Below are 22,523 nucleotides of genomic sequence, written 5' to 3' on the forward strand. Positions count from 1 at the left end.
AGGAACATCTTCTACTAGACCCCATCCAGCCTGGCTTGGACCCTTCCAGGGATGGGGCAGCCACAGCTTCCAGGGAAAAGACAGTAAGTGAATTTTCAGTGGCAGAGACTGGGGCAAACGGGAGCAGTTTCCACAGCGAGGGCACTAACTGCTCCTTGGATTGCTCACTTCTTTGGGATAAAGGGAGAGCTGTGTTTACACGCAGCTGCTTGTTTTTAAAAGCTGCGTAAGGAATGTGGGACCTTTTACTGCCACAGGGACCGTGCAAGAGGACACAGCAAGCAGCCCACTGCCCACTGCCAACAGCAATTAGCCTCTGCTCTCCACTTGATCTGCCCTAAGCCTTGGAAGTCAGCAGAGCCTGCTACACTGTCCAGACACAGGAGCGGGACGGAGCCCGGCTCCCTCAGAAGGGGATTATCCAGGGAGCTGAGCCTCCTCGCACAGCACACACACACCATCCTCCCCAGCCCCTGGGAAGGAGGGGTGGAGCGTGACACTGCTGAGGAAGGACTTGTACAAGGCACCAATGCACAATGGAATGCTTCACCTAAATATCCTGAATGTGTGCTGGAGCAGCCCCAGAAAAGATGCAAAATCCACGTGTCGCAGGCCTGCCGCTCTGATCCACGCCAAGGGGAAGGCTCTCCCGCCGTGATCCATGCAGGGGGAAATCTCAGCAAAGAATCTTTGCCCTTTTCCAGGACACATCTGCCTTCTCCCACCTGTGGAGAAGCCACAGAGCTTGTCTGGATAGCAGAACTGGTGTCCAGCTGAAGAGCAGAGCCACGAGCAGCTGAGGCAGTTAAGCTTTTCCATTCCAGTGATGACCAGCAGTGAAAACACATTGTAAAAATCCAAGGAGAGAACGCCAGTGGGGACAAGGTGGGGCACAGCAACACCTTTTTTGCTACTACAAAAATGCTGAAGGACACTGTGGTGGCAACAGTGGAAAAAGCAAAGAGGTACTTTAAGTGTTTCTTTCTGTAAACAAAAGAGACACGAACACGCTTCTCACTGACTTGCTTCAAGCTTTCCTGAATCTCTGAGAGACAGAGGAGACCCTACCACAACAAATTAGGGACCAGTTCACACTGGGATCTGGGTCCTGCCTGCTTCTTTGGCAGCTCTCCCCTGGCCTGTCTGTGTGATGGAGCTTCAGAATCTGGATAATCCATCCAGAGGTCACTGGCTGGAGTGACATGTGACCTGTTACAATAAAACAGCATCATAGAACTGTTAAGGCTGGAAAGGACCTTCAAGAGTCTCAAGTCCAGCCACCTGACACCTGAAGTCCAAAAGGCCAAATGAGAAATGAAGGAGGGAAGAGATGAAGCTCTGTCCAAGTGCCAGAGCCAGAAGTTTTGCACCTAAAGAAACCAAAGGAGATTTCTGAATTAGTGGGCCTTGAGCCAATTCTTTCCCCCTCTCATAGAGGGTTCACAGAAGACAGAACAGGAAGAACAGCTAGGCCTGGTTCCATTCTAAACTGAAAGAATGGGTATAGAAGGCAAAATTATTCTTCAGCACCCTGAGTGTGATTCCCTCGCACGGCCACTGGCACAGGAGGAAACCAAGGATGTGAACACCACGGGCAAGACTCAGCTATCCCATGGCTTCTGTCTAAAGGAGACAGGAGAACGGAACTCACAGTCATCACTCACATAAAAGGAATAACTGAGTGTGTAAAACTGGAAAAAAAAGTGGGAAAATATCCCTGCAGCCCGTGTTACCGAGACCAAGGGAACTTCAAACGCCCTGCCAGTGACAGTGAGTCACGAAGTGTGCGGGCGTGTGACAACGGGGCACTTCCTCCCAGCGGCTTCCTGCCCCGTCACTCCTTAATGGAGCTGAAAGCATAACTGCCCTGAGTTGCTCATTTGGCACTAAGTGGATTCCGACCTTCTGGGAGGACAAAGTCCAACAGCTGGGTTTGGGAGCCCGGCCTTCTGATGAGCCTGTGCACCTGCAGTGGCACTGGCCACGTCCGAGGCAGGGCTCCTCCACTGCTGCAGCCGACGGCCAGGCAGCAGCAGAGCCATGGCTGCAGGCATGAGGGGTCCCTTCCCTCCCAAAACATCCCAGGACGCCACAATCCCCTGATACACGTACACTACATTTGGATATATTCATTGGATTGCAATATTTAGCTATTAAGGTACATAAACCTGAAGCTGCAGAGTTTCATTTGCCCATCAAGCCTATCTCAATGAAATCCATCATTTTTTAATTAACTTTCACAAAGAACTGGCTGAATTAATGACTATGGAGTACTTTTTTTTTTGGAGGAATAAAAAATACATGAAGTGAGTGATCATAAACATATTCCAGCTAACTCTGCTGGGTCGACAAATTCTGATTCTTAGCTGAAAAGTAATATTCAGTGACACACAGGCAGATTATGTGAAATCACAGAAAGTCAGTCAAGTCTCTGCTGTCTCCCAGTTAAGCATTTTCTGGAAGGGAGGATTTCAAAACTGGAAGGGCTGAGAGGGAGGAGAACAGTCCTGAAGTAAAAGCCAGCTCTCAATTCTCACAATTCCTTACGGAGCAGAACCTCATCTACCCACAGCTCTGTCTATAATTACACGGAGTAAGTGTGACACACTTACAAAAACCACACTGCCTGACATCAGACATCACACTATTTTTAGGGAAAAAAAAAAAGCCCAGCAAACAGGAGGCTCAGGAGGGTTGATTTTCACTGTCACACCACAGAACTGGTTTGCAAACAAGAGGGTCCCATCCACACTTTCCTGTGGCCACTCTTTGGTGGCAAGAGTTTTCTGCAAGGCCCAAAGGCCAGCCCTCAGAAACCTCATTTTTTCTCATTTTGGATCCACCCCCCTTTATACTTTCCTTTTTTCATATAGACTCTTACACAACGAAGCCCTTTTTTTTCCTTTCCACCTCACCAAATTCCTACGAGCGTGCCAGCCTCGCCTGCACCTCGCACAGATGTGTTATGAATCTAACTCGCGCTGTTTCCACACAGGATATTTTGATCATTCCCCTCTCCTTTTCCCCATCTCTATCCCGTCCAAAATAACACAGAGTCATAATCATAAATTCTCCTGTTCTGACCTGAGAGACCATTCTTTCAAGGACTATTTCTCTTGAAAAAGCTGAGACTGAGGAGAAGGAGTTTTTCGGCAAGGTTCAACCCTGCAGTCCACCGTGGGAGGTGAGATCTGCTGGAAGTATCTTCCATAGGGAATTAGTACTTCTTTCTATCCAGAACCCACCTTCTCCCTCCTGACACTCAGACAAAACATAAATTTCCAACTCTCACATACAAATGAATTCAAATAAATTGGAAGGTTATTGCTGGAGCCTCATCACAATGTGTGAGTATCCAAAATGCCATTTATTTGTGGAATGACGCTTGACCAAGCGTTTCATGCCCCTTCAGCAGCACTCTCTCAATGAAGCTGCTCCTCAAATCCAAGGAATTTTCCTGTCAGAGGAGAGCTGCCAACTTTCCCTCTTTGGCAAGCAGGGTTCCATTCTTGCACCTCTCTCCATTTCCTGCGCAGTGTTGCTTTAATGAGCCCTCCAGTCTGGTGGAAAGCTAACAGAGACAGCGAGAAAAAGCATAATAATAAAAAGGAGAAGAACCTGAGAGGGGAGAAGATTTAGGAAGAATTTTCCACTGAATATACAGTGGGTCTGACTAGAAATATGACAAAAAGGAGACAGCTCTCCTCTGCAAAAGGAGGGAAAACAGCCCAAGTGTTCAGTTTAGACACATAAAAGGACCTCCTAAGCTAAGTAATAAATTTAGTGACTTAGAACTACAAAGAAGAAATGCTTAGTCAAGTATTGTGCCGCCGAAAATGCAGCAAGAAAGGGTCCTATTTTCAATCCTGCCATCCAAAAATGCAGAGCCTTCATCTGGGATTGAACCCCTAACTAACACAAAGACGAGCTTAGCCCGGCTCTGGATCCCAGTTTGAGAATGTGGCCGCAGGGGTTGAGCTCCCAAAGGAGGAAAGCAGTGGGAATGATGTGAGAGTGGCAGTCCAAGGTGACAGAAAGGCTGTTCAAAATTAGGAGACGACAGAATGAACCAATGTAGCAGCAGAGTAGAAGTGGCACAACAGCAAATAATACCAATTTTAAAAGTGTATCCAAGCGTTAGTCACGGATAATAAGCCTCTCTTTCTCGCCACATGGAATTCCAGCCATTTCTCAAAATTCCACTGGCATAAATATAAAGGAAAAGCTCCAACTATAAACTGTCACTGAATGCTGTTGAACTCGGGCTCCTGCTTTTTTTCCATGAATGCACTGTAAGTCAGCATTCCAAGAGCAACAAATGTCTCCAAGCCCAAGCTATTTCCCAACAGTCCATGGACCATGAGAGTGTCCAAGATAACAGGGAAAATATGCACAAGGCCGTTCTACCCAGATACCACATCCACAGAGGAAGGGGCTGCCCCAAAAGCCCAGGCTGATCTGCACAAAGGGGGTCTTGGGTCGGGACAACAAACAGCTTCAAAAACCCAGCTGAGCACAAAGATCACCATACTGCTGACCTGAAAATCCTGAGAAAACAAACAACATCCGAGCCATCAGTGAGACAGAGTATCTGCCTGGGACTTGGGAAGTTTGATTTGGATAGAAGCTCTGCCACTGTGGAACAGCCACTTCCAACCTGTGGGCATCAACCTACCCACTTCTAGTTGGGGTAGTAGCCTGCAGTGTCTTTGAATATCCCAATCCAGCTGTAAATATCATTGTCACCCCAAACAAAACTTCACAGAAGATGCTGAAAGCAGCTTATTATGTCCCAAGCACCTAAAAGGTTTCACAGATGCTCTTGGTTGTCCAGTTCTGCTCTTCCACAGAAAAGCACCTGAGGGAACTCGCTGTCCAGCAGCACAGCTTTCCATTTCTCCCTGGCTTTCCAGCTTCTGCCTCAGCTTCCCTGGCACTGCAGACACAATCCTATCTTTTAACTGTGCCAGTGCCTCACCACTCTCACTGGAAACCTGTAGAGGGACTGCCAAGTATGGAGATATGTGGAGATACTGGCAGCTGGAACACCTGCACACTGTGCCACCACCTGTGAGGTTCAGCAAAGGGATGGTAAATTCCATGCAGGGAGTTCTCTCTCTTTAAAGAGATTTAAAGTCTAGTTTCTTAAGGCTTTAAGAACGGAGACAGGGCAGCTGGAGGCAGAGGACTCTGCACTTCCACAGAGCCTTACAGCTGATGAACAGCTGTGAGGCAACCTGCATGGCAAAGGCTCAAGGATGCAAGTGCTCAGCTGTAAATCCTACAGACACAGACACAGAACGACCTGCAGGAGACATTGCTGCCTTTCCCCCAGTGCCTCCTCCCTCAAATGCCACAGGCTTCTTCTTTACACAGAACAAACATCCCAAATAAGTGGCATTAGAGGGCCTGATGAAGAAACAGGCATTTGGGGTTTAGTGCCTGTCGAATTTCTGTCACTATCAGAAGTTCTAAGTGTGCCTGGAGATGGAAAGGGAACACATCTGTTCACTGCAGTGCTGCTGGGATGTTCCTAATAACGAGGCAGATGTTTCCAAATGGAAGTGGATGGGATGCCCAGATGGCTTTCATTGTCCCATTTTTCCAAGCAGCCTGACAAACTTCAGATGTAAAAAAATAAATATGAATGATGATTCTGTCTCGCCAGCAAAAAAAAAAAAAAAAAAAGAGCATGTTTGACAAAGGGCGAACGAAGCAGATTGAGGAGGTCAGAACTTCATCAGCCTTCCCCCAATTAAACCAAGCACCTAATCAACCCCCACAACATGGCACAGTGCTGTGTGAGCCCTCAAAGAACAGATACTTCTAATTGATTTATCTCCCCTTGTGTTCCCTATTAAAGAGCACTGCTAACTAAAGGAAGACTGATTTTTACTTCTAGTAGTAAATGTTCTCAGCAACAGAAACTTGGAAGCTTTGAAGTGCTGGAAGTAATGAAACTATATTGTTACTTATTCTTGGCAGGGAAAACTCTGATTAAGAAAAGGGGCTTGAAATAAATCAAGAATCAACCCTGTGAAAGCAAATTGAGAAATACCATTAAACTAACAAAGCAGAGGCTCAAATGCATCTGTTTGCAAATTCACCTCTGAGCAGGAATAAAAAGAACATGGAGCTGGCTATGGAAGAACCTGAGCAGAACACAGGGATAAGGTAGTGCATTTGCAAGGGTTGTTTAGAACAAAACTACTTAAAACAGATAAAAAATTAATTACATGGCTTCTGGATACTCACTGCCTGTTGGTTAGAACTGAGCATTCAAAAAGTAAATAAACAAGGTAGTAAATTATTTTATGAACTGGATTTTTATTGCTATCATAGATCTATGGAATACAGGGCTTTTGCTGAAAATCAACAAAACCTATGATGCTACTAGTTACATGATCTGTGATGATACCAATTAGAGCTTCTTCATAAGCCACAGAGTATAATGAGTTACCCTTTCACTCTGAGGTACTTCTCAGGAGTTTTCAAACCAGGTTTTGCCACAGATCAAACGAAAGCAAGGGATATACCTGGAATTGCTCTCAGTCTAGAAGCACCAGCTGTATTTTTCCTGTTCAACAACATGATTTTTAAGTAGAGTTTGAGATGTTTGTTCCATGTCATGAGGAAACATGGAAGATCAGAACTCAGTTTCACCATGGGTTGGCCCTGAGCTTCCTTTCTGTCCTGAGCAAGGGGAAAAAAACCCCACAGAGAGTCTTCATCATCAAATCACAGGTACTCAAAGGCAAATGAAAATCTACATGCAGAAACAAAAGAAGAAAAAGACACTAATTTGTAGCTAGCTCCTAATTAGCTCCCTAACTTGGCTAGCAAGTCCAACACCTAAGTGCAAAGTAAATCACTATTTGGCAGAGCAGCCTGCAGTCACCCCCAGTGATTCTGCTCAAGCTACATTTAGAGCTCCTGAGAAACATCCTCAGCAGCTTCTTCTCTTCTCCTGGGTTACAGACACCTCCCACTATCCCAGGCTGCTCCAAGCCCCATCCAGCTGGCCTGGGACACTTCCAGGGACGGGGCAGTCACAGCTGCTCTGTGCACCCTGTGCCAGGGCCTCCCCAGCCCCAAGGGGAGAATTTCCTGCCAGGGTCCCACCTAACCCTGCCCTCTGGCAGTGTGCAGCTGGCAGAAATCCCATCAAGCTTTCACTCTCTGCTTGCATGAGAGCAATTCCCAAACCTCAGGATACCAGTCCACAGCACTTGGACACAGTACTTTCACTCTCTGCTTGCATGGGCCTTCCCAAACCTCAGGATACCAGTCCACAGCACTTGGACACGGTGCAGAAGAGCCTGGACAGGAGGGAGCAGGGTAAATGATTACAGCAGTAGCTTTGCTGCAATAAATGAAGGAAAAGGAGGAAGCACATCCAGACCCCTCAGGCCCACAGGGTATTTTGATGCTCAAGGGCAACCACAGACCCATCACTGACTCTCCCACCGATCTGACTTCTGTAAATAATTAACAGAGTTACTACTACCTCTAACAGAGTTATTGTCAAGGAGAGAAAAGCACAACTACTGTTCCTCCTGGAAATGGTGAATTTATGTTCTCTGGAGCCATTAGTGAGGACAAGTGGAAAGTAGAGCAGAGCTCTCCACTAAGAAAGCACAAAGCCCCTTGGATGGCCTTGCATCACCTGTTACTGTTTCCAGCAGACTAAAAAAGCTGTTTACACCGTGTTTAACCCTGTTGCAGTTGAAAATTTATTCTCTGAAAGACTTTAGGTATTATTAGGATTTTGCAGAAGATGGTCTGTGCATTTGGAAGTTTTTATTCTAATTTGCACTACCCAGGTGGTGCTGATTTATTATTTGATGTCTCTGGGATTACAGAACCCAGTTACTTGGCCAACAAATTGCTGTCCAAACTCTGTGATCCAGATTTTGCATTTGTGGCTACAGGACAGTCATTTCACACAAAAAGACAGTGCTTGCTAATCAAGCGTGCACTTCCACACACACTCACAGCCCAGCACTCCTGTCCTCCATGGAGGATGCCAGGGTCTGAATCTAGCCCTCTCCAATATCTAGGTCCACTGCTAAGCATCCTTTGCAGAAATATGGCAGAAGAAGGAACATCCCACTTTTTCTAGCCACCTTACGGACCCAGCCTGTTGCCAGGATCAATGGGAAGGACAAAGCTGTTCCCTGCAGGCATGTCACTGGCTGCTGGGAGGCAGCAGCCTGCTTGTTACCTGGCTGGAGAGCTAAAATGCCAAAGGAGACACAAGGGCACGGCTCCTACGGATAGGTCCTCAAGCCTTTCCAGGGAATGCTTAGAAAAAGCCCTGCCAATAATGCTGCAAAGGAAGACACAGCAACGAAACGCTTCCCTTGGCTGCTCCTGAAGTACAAGCCAGCTAAGCTCTTCATCCCTCCCTGGGTTCTCTTCCCAAACCACATGGTATTTGGTGGAATCCAACACAGAGTTCCCACAGGTCAGCCTCTCCCCGTCACCACACACGACAAGTCAGCTTTTCTGAGACATCAGTTCCCTCCTTTCCAACTCTAACTGCAGACTCAGACTTGTGTGACTTGTAATAACCCCCAGAACCCTAATTATCTGGCTGATCCTGTCCCACGTTATTGGAATACTCCAAAGAATGATTAGACAAGGTATTCTGGAAAAAAAAAACAAAACAACAACCCTGTTTTCTTAGCAAACAACAGCTGGGTCATGCTGTTACTCTGCAGTGTTTTACTATTGCACTTTGGCAAGATTTCTGCACTTGTGTAACCCAGAAATGGATGTGAAGAAACTCAGAGCACTGGGAGCGAGGTGCAGTACGAGGCCGACGCTCTCACGTCAGCTCCAGCTGCACACCACAAACCAGACAAGTGTCTTTATCATCTACACCGTGTTTGGAAGGGACAAAGGCAAGGGGGATAGTGAGCTCTGGGACATCTTGGTGTAGCATGAATTAGTCCACAGGAAGCCCACATGGACCCCACCAAAAGCAGGACACGGCATCCAAACTGCTCGTTCAAAACACACCAATGCATTTTCCTTCTCTGCCATAAACCACGGATGCCAACACCTCATCCAGGTATTTTCAAAGACAGAAATGAATTAAATTGCCCTCAGCTTGGATTCTTAAGCTGTTTGTAGGATCTTGCTATAAATGTATTGAGCATCACACCCATTAAAAACCAGGTGTCTCACAGTGGGGAAAAATGCTAAAACTGCAAAAAATTCAGGAGGAGAAAGTCCACTGAGAGTCTTACAGCATGGAAATGACTCTTTTATGGTATGACACAAACTGCTATGTTTAGTTCATTTTCCCATCAAAAGCCTGCTGTAGAACACAGACTGATTGAACAAGGCTCCCTCCCAGTGAAAGAGTCTCTCGGTGCTCTCATTTCGCTCCTAAATTTGCAGGACGCGCATGTGAAACACATGAAGAAGCCTCAGCCCCCGCAAGCCGTGGGAGGATTCATTTCCTCTGGTTCCTGACCTCTAATTCACATCAACTCCCCCTGATAAGGCAGCTCCTCTGACTCTCATTCCCATATTCCCAGAGTGCCATCCTGGTCCGGATGTGCTGGTCCATAAAAAGCGCTTGGAACCATCTCACGTGCCCCTTTCTGATCAAACTCAGCGGTGGAGATGAGCCACTTCACACCCAAGCCAGGGTCTCAGTCCCACGTGGGCCACCCAAGGGTGATCCTCACCTTGGCAGGTCTCTCCCAGGTTACTTTGAGAATGTATCTATAAACCAAGCAGGCTCTTTCAAACAGGACCAGCTGCTTACACAGTATTTAAAACCCACTCCTCTCTGTCAGCACCACTGTTTATTGAAAGTCTTCTTCCTTTGCAATCTGGGGGCACAGGGAGTTTTTGTTGGAAAATGGTATGAGCCTTGGAATGGCTGCAAGCTGAATGTACTGACCTGTCTCCATTTTTTCAATTTTCCCTTCATACAGATTTTTCAGTGTGTTTTACTACCCTGGCGCTGGGTGCCTGCAATTGGAATGAAGCCTTTATTCTTGGTTTTATTTAAAAATCATTTTCCTTTGTTATTGCCAAGAGTAGCAGACGACTTAAGCAGATGGATGTTCCTGCTCTCATCATCAGGCACAACCTCCCCAACACAGACAGTGCACATCAGTCACTTCACAGCACCTTCTGATCCACTTCTGCTCAAGCTTTTTTTTTCTTAAACACAAAATTGTAAGCTTTTCCTCACTATAAAGTCTGTGTTTCCCTTTGCTTCCTGTACATCCACCACCAACGCTCCTTTTCTTTTATACCATACTGTGCTCTGCCTGTTATATTTGATTACCTTTTCCTTAATCAAACTGTTACCTGAAAAAAAAAAAGAAAAAACCCAACCCCACAAACTATATTCAATGAGGAACTTCAGAGAATCCACTTCAGTTTCAATGTAAGAGAAGAAGCAGAAAAATTAAATTAAAAGCAGAAGCTCCAGAAGTGCTGCACAAAGAACAGGATGTCCTTAGACAACACAGGTTATTGCCATCAATGCAAGTTATTGGTGGCCCTCTCCTGGGGGACTTCCAGAGAGCACGAGAGAGACTTTTGGTCAGAAATTAGGGAGAAATTGTTCCCTCTGAGGGTTGTGAGGCCCTGGCAGGGGCTGCCTAAAGAAGCTGCCCAGTCTCTGGAAGTGTCCAAGGCCTTGGATGGGCCTTAAAGCAGGCTGGGATAGTGGAAGGTGTCCCTGCCCATGGCAGGGGGTGGAGCAAGATGATCCTTAAGGTCCCTTCCAACCCAGACCACGCTGGGATCCTGTGTTTACACAAGAATGTCCACACTGAACAGAGGACGTTACACAACATGCTGTAATGAGTCTACACAGAAATAATTTCCATCTTCCCCATTGTTCTGATGCACAAACTTGTGTGGTGGGCTGTGCAGCATCAAAAATATCCTCCACCAGAACACAGGTCATGAGAAATTCTGCTGAGAAAGAGCTCAGACACCCTCCGGCACGACAGCGTCCCTGAGAACCACTAATGTGCCTGGGGAAGTGCACAGGGAGCTCTCCCAAGCAGGCAACAGTCTTCCCACTCTTCTACCTTCTATTCCAGGGTTTCATTCCCAGGCAACCAGGAGCAATTCCCAAATCATTTCTTCCTCCTACATGTTTCCCACCTGGGACAAAGACACTCGACGCCAGCGCCATGGCAACCCCATCAGGCACACAGGCACTTTGGTTCTTTGGGGAAAATGAAAATTCTGAAAGGAAGCTGGGAGATAAAGGCTCCTACTCCTTGTTTCCCACTGTTAGGAAGTAATTACAAAAATACTTTCATCTCAAGTGCTTGCTGGGTGAATAGGTTGTCATTTAAAAAATACTATGGTGTGAAGAGGAGGATGAAAGAGGAAAGCTCCGAGTGCATTACCACGCGGTGTAACCGCTAAGCTCAGGGCTGGGTGTCATCATTCCACCACACAGAAGTGCACAGAAAAAATGATAAATGAACAAACAGGAGGAAAGACAAACTGAATACTCAGTTATCAGCTCGAGCAGCATATGATCCAAACCCTGCCTCATCATCCCACTGCTGTCAGCTGGAGTGTTCCCACTGACTCCATCGGACTTGGATCAGGCTTTTATGTTTCTGAAACATAGCTTGGGTTTTGTTTTAGCACACTCCTGAGCCAAATTCAGCAGAACTTGCACAGAAGGCCTCCTAGGTGCAAATTTGATTGCAAATTCTACAGGTTCTTTGCCTGTTTCTGTTGTGCCTTGAGTGCTTTCAAGGAATAAGATTAATGATCACACATTTCAGTGATGTTTCCCAGCTTATTTACAGGGAGCAGCTTCTTTTCATCCCACCCAGACAGAGGAATATCATTGTTATACTTCTAAAACCTCCCAAACTCAGGCTTGTCCTGAGAGCATTTCCTTCCATTCCTGAGTAGAAAGCTGCTTTGGTGAGAAAATGGTAAGGAGTTTTTAAAGCATGTTTTAACATGACAGCCTCATGCACTGTTCCGTTCCTTTCAGCGCTGTCTGCACAGCTCATTCGCTCTCTGTCCCTCAGACCCTTCACCCCCAACATGGACACTTGGCCTTTGTTTCTTTTTGCCCTTAAGGATAAGCATTTTTTGATGTAAGAGACATTATTGGGGAGTAACACAACATGAATGCTGACTACCTGCAGTACTCAACCCAAATGAGAAGCGCAGATGTTCAGTGTCTTTAGGATCAAGACTTAAATGACTGGGGAAGTGGAGCTTACAAATGTCATCCCAGGACAATCTGACATGGAAAAGCTGGCAGGAGACTGTCATGTGTATTTCCACCCATGGAGACCTCTAGACACTGTCCTGCTCCCTGATATGATTCCCAGACCAGGCCTACCCGGGTGCTCATCCCAGATGAGCTTAAAAACAAATGTCCAGTGTCACATCCCACTGCACTGAAGTGTTTTTCAATAGGTGGGATTTCCCATGGGAGGCCTTGCCTTCCAGCCCACAGAAGAGGAAGAGCTTCCTTTGTCCAGGGGAACTAACCTGAGCCCAGCACTTGAAACCAGCAAACACCCTGTCCAATGGACAGCACAAGGACCAAGCAGGATTTTGGGTTAATGAAAATATTTTAACACTTGGTGGTCAAGACCTACTGCTTCCCTGCACTGCCTCACCCAACAGAAGGAAGATCAGATTCCAAGGAATACAGTCAAACAAGATACTTTGACTCAGCAGACAGATTACCCATGACATGCAAATAGTCAATCCTGCCAACAGCCTGTCAAAATATGGAAAATGATCCACATTTCCCTGATACCACTGAGTGGGAGCAGAGGCATTTTCTAAGCATAGAAGATATAAAACTATCTACAATTCCCTGGTATCTAAGCAAACCCCAAATATTCAGGTCCATTTATATGCAAGAGAACCTACTCACACCAAAATGACTGAAGGCAGAGGTACAAAAAGGCAATAATCAATGAAGGAATCCTTCAAGGGACCTAAATTGGTTGTGCACACACACAAAGCAAAATTCCCCACAGGAACGGGGCAGGACTTCCAATCTGATTTCTTGAGTGCATCATGTAAGGTTTCTAAAGAAACCAGTCTCCACACAAAGCAAATTATGAAAACAATCCATGCAAGTTGCCACTGTCATTCCCTAAAGAGGCTGTCCAGAGCCATGGATACCATCAACAGAAGTCAGCACAGGGTGCTGCTCCAGGGTGGGAAGGCTATCCAGCAGCTATCCATGCTATCCAGCAGCTTGAGGCATCCCAGTATCTTCCCCAGAACCCCCCACATTTCTGGTTCCCACTTAAGACAGCTCAGGGAAGCTTCATCCAAGGGACAGCCCTAAAGGAAACAGGGTAGGTGTGCTGACTTCCATGAGAGCACCAGACAGGAACCAATCCATGCTCCTCAGCACTGATCACTGCTCAAACCCTGCCCTCAGGATGGCAGCTTTTCGACTTACAACTCCTACACTCACTCTGTCCAACAATTGCTCTGCTTGAGCAATGTCCAACCAATTCCCAAATGCTGTGAAATCCTTCAGGAATACCAGATGGCCTGACAGACTGCAAGCTCCTTCCACACAGCAAAAGCTGGAAGCTTCCCTCTCAGAAAAGTGACTCGTAGGGAAAACATGACACAGTGTGTCCCGTGTCACTGCTAAGAAAGACTGCCACACTGCTTCCAGTTCTGTGACACCTTCATTGACAGCAACAATTTTAAGTATTTTTTAGCTTAATGGCTGTTTTGTTGAGTCATCTGTTACTGAAAATGTGGACTCTTGTGTGTGCTGGCTGAGCTCCCAAAGCATGAGCAGGCTGCCTCGAGCCCAAGCTCGGTGGTGGGCAGCAAGGACAGAGAAGAAAGAGGAACACTTTCATGTGCAGCTCATACCAGCCAGACAGCTCAACCACTGCAAACATTTCCTCAGGCTCCACAGGCTTGGGCACCTTGCTTTAACCTCCAGGAATCTTCAGGGAAAAGCCCTCCAAGACCGAGTTCAGCTATTCCCCCACACCGCCAAGGCTACCATGTCCCCAAGTGCCACACCTACAAGACTTTTCAATGCCTCTAGGGATGGTGACTCCTCCATGGCCCTCAGCAGCCTGTGTCAGGGCTTGACAAGCCTTTCCATGAAGAAATCGTTCCTAATACCCAATCTAAACCTGCCCTGGTGCAATGTGAGGCCATGTCCTCTTGAACTGTCACTTTTTACCTGGGAGAAGAGACTGAATCCCACCTGGCTAGAACCTCCTTTCTGGGAGTTTTGACCTCCTTTCAGAGAAGGTCTCCTCTTCTGCAGGCTAAACCAATCCCAGATGCATGAGCTAAACTGGAATGGCCTTGTTGGGGCACCAAAAGCCAAGCATCTCTAGTTCTGTGCATTGTAAATACTTCCTTTTTTTCCCAAACCCTTCCAGTTTCAATAATATGTGAACACAACATGAACACAGTGAGAATGTGAGAAGCTGAATGATACTGAAATAAAGACAGAGCACTGATGGGTGCAGAGCTGCTCTTTCATCCAGAGCCTCACAACCCTCAACCTCCAATATGCAATGCCCTGGCTTATGAGGATTTGTGTAACATTAAAAAGACACACAAGCAAATGGATTAAACTACATGATAATTATTCTCAGACATGGTAATTATTCTCAGATGGACCAACCACATCATCTTCAAGGCAGAGGGGAATTCCTGGATGTGACAAAATATATCCCATCAACACAAGTGCCTTCAGACCAATTTCATAGCAACCAGCAGAAGGAGGAAAACAATAAAATTGGCACAATTTCACTGTTACTCAGAAAGAAACAGGACCCAAACTTTAAACAGGAGTTGTAGAGCCTCCTTCAAAAGCTCCCACTGGCTGGAGTCACCTGGAACAGATCCCACGGGGTACTGTACCTCCTGTGTGCACATCGGGGAGCGCGTCGGTGGGATGCTGCGCTACGGCCGACCGCCTGTACACCATGTGGATCCTTCCCTTCTCCTCTTCCATCTGCTTTCCTCTTTCCAAAGGCTCAATGAAGTATTCATCCTCATCAGTTCTTATCATTCCAGCCTGGTAAGGGAGAGAGAAAACATGTCCATATGCCATTTTAGAGCCTAAAGACCCAGCCTGAGGCTCTAAAAACAAATAGCAAGAGGGATAAAAAAGAGCTTGAAGTTTTCCAAAGGAATGGAGACAAAGGGGAAGAAGCAGGCTATGCATTTCCAAGTGAATCCTCCCTGTAAACTGTAGTGCCAACCCAGTGATCCTTGCCCCCAGCCACAGAGATGTCCAGGGAGGTGCTCGGAGCACGTATTTTTCAAGGCTCCCTCGGAGAAAAGGCTGTGGTGGATTTTCAAGAAAGAAGTATGTAGTGGAAATTTATTTTTTTTTCCCACAAAAGCACATTGATGGAGCAATCCAGGAAAGCAGTCTCCAATCTTGGAATGCTATTAATTTTACTACTTTTTTCTTCTAAATTAATGACATTCAAAATTTCCATCCACTGAAGGAGGCAGGCTGGAATCTGCGCTACTGTGGAGTTCTCCAGAGGCGTCCTCAGGATTCTGTGAAATAGGGAAGACAACAGGACCACCAAAATCCAAAAGCAGCCTTTGGGGCATAGTGACTGGAATAAACCTGCCTGTTGCCAGCACCACCTCAGCCCTGAGGCTCAGGGAAGTGAATTAACCCCTTGGCTTTGCTACAGACTCACTTCTCCCAGGTGAGAATCCAGAAGAAACCTGCCCGAGGTCCCATCAGCACCTACCTGGCTCCCCAGTATCTGTACCTGTCTAAATGACTTCAAGCATTGATTCCTTTCATCCCTGCACTTCTTCCCTTGATCCAGAAGAAATGGTGCAGAGTGAACCAAACCACTTATATCCTTTACTGGACAGTCCATGGAAGAAGCAAAATCTGGAAAATATTTTTTTTTCCCCCCCCAAAATGCTAAAGATGCAGACAAGCATAAGGGAATAAGAAACAATATAAAGCCTTGAGAAAATAACCTACAAGGGCAGGTTAAACTAAGGAATCACTTCCTGAGCCAAAATCAACAGTATTTAAGGGGGAACATGACTCCCTATAAATATGCATGGGTGTTTGTAGGGAAAGAGGAAAGAGCCCTTCATTCAGAGAGCACAACGGAGAGCTGTGAAGTGTCCATTAATGGCCACATTTACCTTCAGTATTAAACATTATGGGTGGGATTTCCAAAAGTATTTTAGGAAGTCAAATGCCCCCTTTTCTAGCGGTTTGCAGTATGGGTGAGGCAGCTGATTCCCAGGTGAGCTTTGGAAAGGCCACCCTCAAAATGTCAGGAAGTTTGCTCAGCAGTCACACTGATGGCCATTATCAAGTGCTTCTAAAACTGATCACCAGAGAGTAGGAAAGGATTTGGGTTGTTAAACCCATCCCACCACCCCATGGTCAACACCACGAGGTCAGAGGATGCTCTCACCTTCTGCTCCCAGGCTCCATGACAAACTCTGCTGGTATCTGCATTGGGAACACTTTGTTAAGACACAGAATCTCTCAGAAAGAAGAAAATGCTCTAAGTTATGTTTTTTAACTGCCCTTAATGCCTTTGTACAGCAAAGAAAGAGTTTTTCAAACACTGATGTGACACCCTGGGGAGCCGAGGCGTTAATTAGCAGCAATTTCTCCTAAACCAGCTCTGAACAGTGGGAGAACAGATCTGTAAAGCTGCTTTAAGCAAACCAGCAACACAAGATGGGAATTCAAGATGCACAGAGCTTCCCTGCATCTCTCCACAAGAAAACCTTCATTTGTATTACAGACATCCTCTCTCTGCCTCAGGATCTGCACATCCCTCTGTCATACACAGTAATCTGGAAACACCACGTGCTGGCTTTTCACTGGGAAGAGCTGAAATGAAACTTCATGTGATGTTAAGTTTCAGCTTTTTAAGCTTATATCTCCCCTTGGAGATATAAGCTTAAATAATTGAAACTTAACATCATGTTCAAGGCTCTACATTCATCTCCAAACACAGCAGGCTGTCAATAAGTGGAAGCAGATTAATAAGCAGGTTGGAGCTTGCTCAGCAGCAGGAGGCTACATGAAATAGTCATCCTCAGTAAGAAACAAGCAAGAAAAATATCAGGAATGAACACAGGGATCTAAGGATGCCAAAATCCCCTTCCCCTCCAGAAGGTGGTTCCCACTTGAGACCCCTTCAGTCACACACAGGTGCAAACATGGACTGTGCTGTTGGACCCCACCTAGAAGGGAAGCATGAGAAGATCACAGCTCTCAGCAGAGTGAAGCAGGCTTGTGTCAAAGAGCCAGGCAGTTACTTTCCAACCCAAGGACACTGAAGGATTCGGTGGGAAAAGGGAGAACTAGCTGTGTCCTGTTTTATGGGAGAGACTAAGCTCAGGAGAATGAACCTGCTTGCTTCACAGAACAAGATCAGTTCCAACACCTGCACCAACACAGGGGAACAGAGAGAATTTCAAAGCCTGGAGATTTCTCCAAATGTTTTCTCTTTCCCCTGCCATTCTTCAAAACAAGGGCAGCAGAAGCCTTTATTTGACCAAGAGGAGCTGAGTGTCCTCTGTTCTCATGAAGACCAACAGAGGTTTGATTTATCCAATACAAAGGGTCTCTGCCATGGTCTGGTTTCAGCTTCCACCTGCATCTCCTACAAGCATCCAAAATGGACTCCCCTTGTTTCCCACACAGAATCATGGAATCATGGACTGGTTTGGGTTAGCAGGGACCTTAAAGACCAACTTGTTCTACCCCCTGCCATGGGCAGGGACACCTTCCACTAGCCCAGGTTGCTCCAGGCCCCATCCAACCTGACCTCAAACACTTCCAGGCATCCAGAGGCAGCCATAGCTTCTGTGGGCAGCCTGTGCCAAGGTCCCACAGGGAAAAAATTCTTCCTAATACCCAATCCAAACCTTTCATCCTTCAGCTTAAGGCCACTGAAATTAAATTTCCATTCTATGGAAACTAAATGAATCAACCACCCCAGACACCCTAAATATTAAATGCAGAAATACATATCTGGAATATATATGGAAAATGAGAACTATCCCAAGTATCAGAATCAGGATACCTGGATTAATTCTCACTTTGGGCCACACACGGATCATTCAGCTTGTAGCAAAATCTCTTACAAGGCTCTCCATGTGTGGGAAGCTCAGTTCAGGAGGTTCCTTGTGCCATCCCATGTTGTTTCAGCCAGTATCATCCTTGACTTCTCCATCCAGCAATGCCTGGACTGCAACAAAGCACTCAGCAGTCAAACCAGCACAAGGCTCTACCTCCCAGGAAACACTTTCTTCTCACCCTTCTATTGATGGAACTGGAAAACATTGCCAGGGCTCTCCCCCACTCCTCATCCCTTCTTTTTTCCCCGTTGGACAATCACAGGTGCCTGACAGCTCTATCCTGCCCCTACCTAAATAGAAGCCCTATTGAAAAGCATCAAGAGCTCTGTGTTCCCTCAATTTAATATCCCAGCCCCGGCCGAGCAGACACTGCCTCCTGCCAAGACAAACACCTGGGACCTGGAACGGGGAGGGGGCAGCTCCTGGAGACAGCCCTCCAGTCTAAACTCCTTAAGGAGTCCATAGAAACATGCTTTTATAAAAGAGGTGCTGCCTCGCCTGAAAACACCGATTCAGCCCCAAAACACTGCTACCTTTCACCCTCCCTGTTGGCTTAAGGTGGGTTCAGCTTGGTGACTGTGCAAAACCTGCGTCACACCTACCTGCTGCTCCACTTTCCAATCCAAAGGCAAAAAGCTTTTGGAGTTGCACCGAACACTGCTGGATTTATTGGAAGAAAAATAAAAGCAAAGGAGTATGCTTTGCCTGCAGCACATTTCCCTCTGCCAGCCTCCCCCAGAACTGAGCCACAGTGGGTGGACACTGATTCCAAGTTTGTGCAGCTCCAGGGTTACACCTTCAGCTCCTTGGGTGGATGTTATTTCCCATGCTGCACGGGTTCCATATTTTGGCAAGAATCAACCGATTCTCCGCGTTTCTTTTCAAAAATCCCCTTCTAGAAGCTTCCCAAGTTGAGTTTGCCCGTGATGCCACTCTTCAGCTTATGCCAGTGCCTCACCATCCTCACAGGGAAGGATTCCTTCCCCAATACCCCACCTAACCTGCCCTCTGCCAGCTGAAGGCAATCCCCCTTGTCCTGTCACTCATCCCAAGTCCCAGCGTGCTCACAGACTCTGACAGGTCCCTCTGGCAGGGAAGGGGAAAGGCATCCAAACAGACATACTTCCCTCCTTCCACATCTCCTGCATGCTAAAGTATTTATGGCCTCGACATACTTGGCATATGAAAAAATACTACACATTAGAGGAATGCTGGAAAAAAGTAATATTGCAGCACTGCGTGCACTTGGGAGAAACAGATGTTGCTGATCCAGTGTGCCTGCGGAGGGAGTTTGCAGATGGAATTCCTCCTCCTCCATGGATGGGCCTCCAGTCTCCATGGAGGTGTCTGGCTTTGGGAAAACACCACAGTTTTGGGGTAAAACATCCCCACTTATTAACCATCCAGCTCCAGCACCCTTGGAGTGCTTCCCAGAGGAGCAAGCAGAAATTCCACAGCTCATTTTCCATCTCTGCAAGATCGGTGTGATATAAAAATTCATGTTCTAGGCCATGTTTTATCCTGGCCATATGCATCTCAGAATTAAAGCAAGAGTTCCTGTATAATTTTAGGCTCCATCCTTGAAGGGTGTTGAACATAGGCAGCACAGACACTTGACAACTGAATTATTAACCCAGCACCAGTTGGTGACCAATCATTAATACCAGATTTTGAAATCAAAACAAAAACCTCCTGTCAAGAGAAGTCTTATTTGTTCAGAAGATTCAGAAACAGATGAAAAGGTAGGAATGTTTAATATCCTCTTCCAAACCAGGGGCAATACTTAGAAGGTTTTTAGACAAGCTCCTACTAAAATACTGGAAATCATCTGCCCAGAGGAATTGAAGTCTCTCAACATATTAATTGATACCACTTTAAGGAGAAAAAGGCATTTGGAAGAGCCATCAAATTAACCAAGTTCCTGTTGAATTTGCACAGAAGAAAAGAAAATGTCAGCATTTACTGGGTCATTGCACTGAACTGGAATTAAGGTTTTTAGTCTCCTCTACAAACATCCTTAAGAAAATTCCTTTATGCTGAAATTTCTCATGCTTGGTTTTGATCCAAATGCTGGGTTTTCTTTTTCCCCCTTTCAGAAAATCTAAGAAAACTCAATGGAAGCCCTTAAGAGTTATACGAAAGCACGGAGAAAAAAACAAACTTTGATTTTATGTGGAAAAATACCTCTCTATTTTTTGTTCTTGGAAAACCATTTTAACAGCAAACTGCTGCATAGAGCTGGCAGGCCAAATGCTTTGTCCTTAAAGAAGGAGCTGTGGGTTTAAAATATCAGTTATTCAAGAGGGAAAAGTATGCATGGAACATGCTCAGAGCAGTCAGGCACCTCCCTGGTCCCAGCAAATCTCTGTAGAAATATTTACTGAGCACAAGTTTTGTCTTTGTGTCAGCTACAGCAGGTCTTTGCTGGGAACTATTTCATGGAGAAATGGTACAGGAGACAGCAGAGGTTGCCAGTTCTTCAGTAAATGTGGTGTTTTCCCAGATCCAGAAGTCATGGGATGCCACCAGTCATAGATTCCTCTAAAATGTGGAAAGGAAAACAAAAAGTGAGGACATCTGATCACCTTCAGAGCAGGGGAAATGAGACCTTCAGGTGCTGACTACTCCACAAGTATAAAGCTAATAAATAATGCCAAAATGTGAAGATCTCATGATCTGGATGTCAGCAGCACCATTTCTACAGTGGCACACAAAGGAAATACTGATTTATCTGCTGCCTGTACACAACAGTCAGGAGTGATGCCACAGCACCATCACTCTTCCAAGGCAACAGAAAACTCACCCAAAGCATGCATGAGAGGATCATCTCCTCAGAGAGAAGTCAGAGGAGCACAGAGAACTGATGCAGCTTCCTCTGAATGGAAACACTCTGGGGATCAGCTGGGAAGCACCAAAGCTAGTAATACTTCCATCAAACTCATGGTTTTAGATTGGTTCTACATCCTTGCACAAAGAAAAAAAACAAACCCAAACTACGGTAGAATCTCTCAAAGGAAAAGGAGAAGTAGTTTTACACCGTTGGTCACATACAAACCAAAAAAGTCGAATGACACAGGGGTTTTTATGAGGTAGGGAAGCTGATTTAGTGTTGCATGGTTGTAATTTACTGAAGTTCTCAGCCAAGCAGCAGAAGCACTCAATGAAAACTAAGTATCTATCTAAAACAGAAATGGAAGCAAAGATTGTTTTAACGGGAACAATAGTGCTGCACTTTATCCATCATTTCAAGAAGCTCCTGCTGAAACACAGCGCACAGAGATGGAACCAACTGACTCTTCTATCCATGACTCTTTCAAAGCCTGGATGGGAGCAAGATGTTCAGAGTTGCAGTGTGACCCTGAGAGAAACCTAAGAACAGGAAAGAGCAGACCAACTCTTTTTCTCAATGACCTGGCACAGTGCTTGCTCTCCAGCCCTGCTTACTGCCCCTTTGCAGACATCAGACCGTGTGCCTTGCAGGCTAAATTCCAGCTCCAAGTAGGTACAGCACTGGATAAACATGGAACACCAAAAAGCCATTGCTGAATAGGGCTCCTGGACCTCCACCCTACCAAAGGAAGCCACAAATTCAGCACCACCACCACCAAATTCACTCCACCATCAGGGAGAACTTGGAGAGAGCCTACAAGGATTGAATGTGGACAACCCTGACTATTTCAGTATGTGTTTGCTTTCTTTTCCTGGGACACACACCTTCCCACAGGTGACACGTGGAGCAGGACATGAATGAGAGCCCAATTCACGCACTCTGGCTGTGTTATCGAGGGTCCACACAGGTTATACAATCTGGGATTCATTTCTGAAACCATAAAAAAGGGCTGTACTTAGTCATTTTAATAAGCTTATGCTATTTTATAAACTGTCAGCTGTGAGCCTCCAGGAATGAAAACATTTAAGAAGCATCTGCTGTTTTGGAAACAAAGAGGGAAAAATCCAGAAAGGAAATTCTTTGCCCAAGTGCCCTAAAAGCAGTGTTTTGTGAAAATGCATCACCAGGACTACAAGGTGTGATTAAATAACAGCTACAAAAGACATATCCAGAGCAGCACCCAACCACCAGCCCTTTGTTCCAGACCATTTTTAAGCTGTAAGAGCAGCTTCAGCCCCTAAATATATTGCTTAAAAGGGAGGGATTACATGTAAACCTGTGCTTTGCTGTACAGAATGATTTTTCAACATCAGAAATAAACTACAAATGAAAGTCTGAAGTTGTGGCAACCTAAGTGGAGACTTTTTATGGAAAGTCTCCAGGCAGACTCTCTCCAGCTGCCTGTTCCTGAACCCCTTCCTAGAGGATGCTCTCCTCACCTGGCCTCACCCACACTAGACTGTCAAGTTTCTTAATTTACCTTCAAATATTGTCTCCAATCTGAAGACAG

The 22,523-nt window shown here is 46.0% G+C and overlaps 1 protein-coding gene across 2 annotated transcripts in view; it reads right to left on the reverse strand.

Moving 5' to 3' along the window:
- The window catches only part of ADAMTS3 (ADAM metallopeptidase with thrombospondin type 1 motif 3), a 58,074-nt gene that overhangs the window by 21,410 nt on the left and 14,141 nt on the right, over positions 1-22,523 (reverse strand). The window contains exons 1-2 of one of the 2 annotated variants that reach the window (XM_041459677.1): positions 16,440-16,536; positions 14,893-15,049 (exon numbers count right to left, since the gene is read on the reverse strand). In XM_041459677.1, the coding sequence (XP_041315611.1) occupies positions 14,893-15,043 (151 nt within the window). In that variant the 5' untranslated portion in view covers positions 15,044-15,049; positions 16,440-16,536. Of the gene's footprint in view, positions 1-14,892; positions 15,050-16,439; positions 16,537-22,523 lie in introns of those variants that run through there. The other variant, XM_041459676.1, reaches the window with a different exon arrangement.

This window comes from Pyrgilauda ruficollis, unplaced genomic scaffold, assembly GCF_017590135.1.
Source record: "Pyrgilauda ruficollis isolate IOZ18807 unplaced genomic scaffold, ASM1759013v1 scaffold139, whole genome shotgun sequence".
In the NCBI taxonomy this organism is placed as follows: Eukaryota; Metazoa; Chordata; class Aves; order Passeriformes; family Passeridae; genus Pyrgilauda; species Pyrgilauda ruficollis.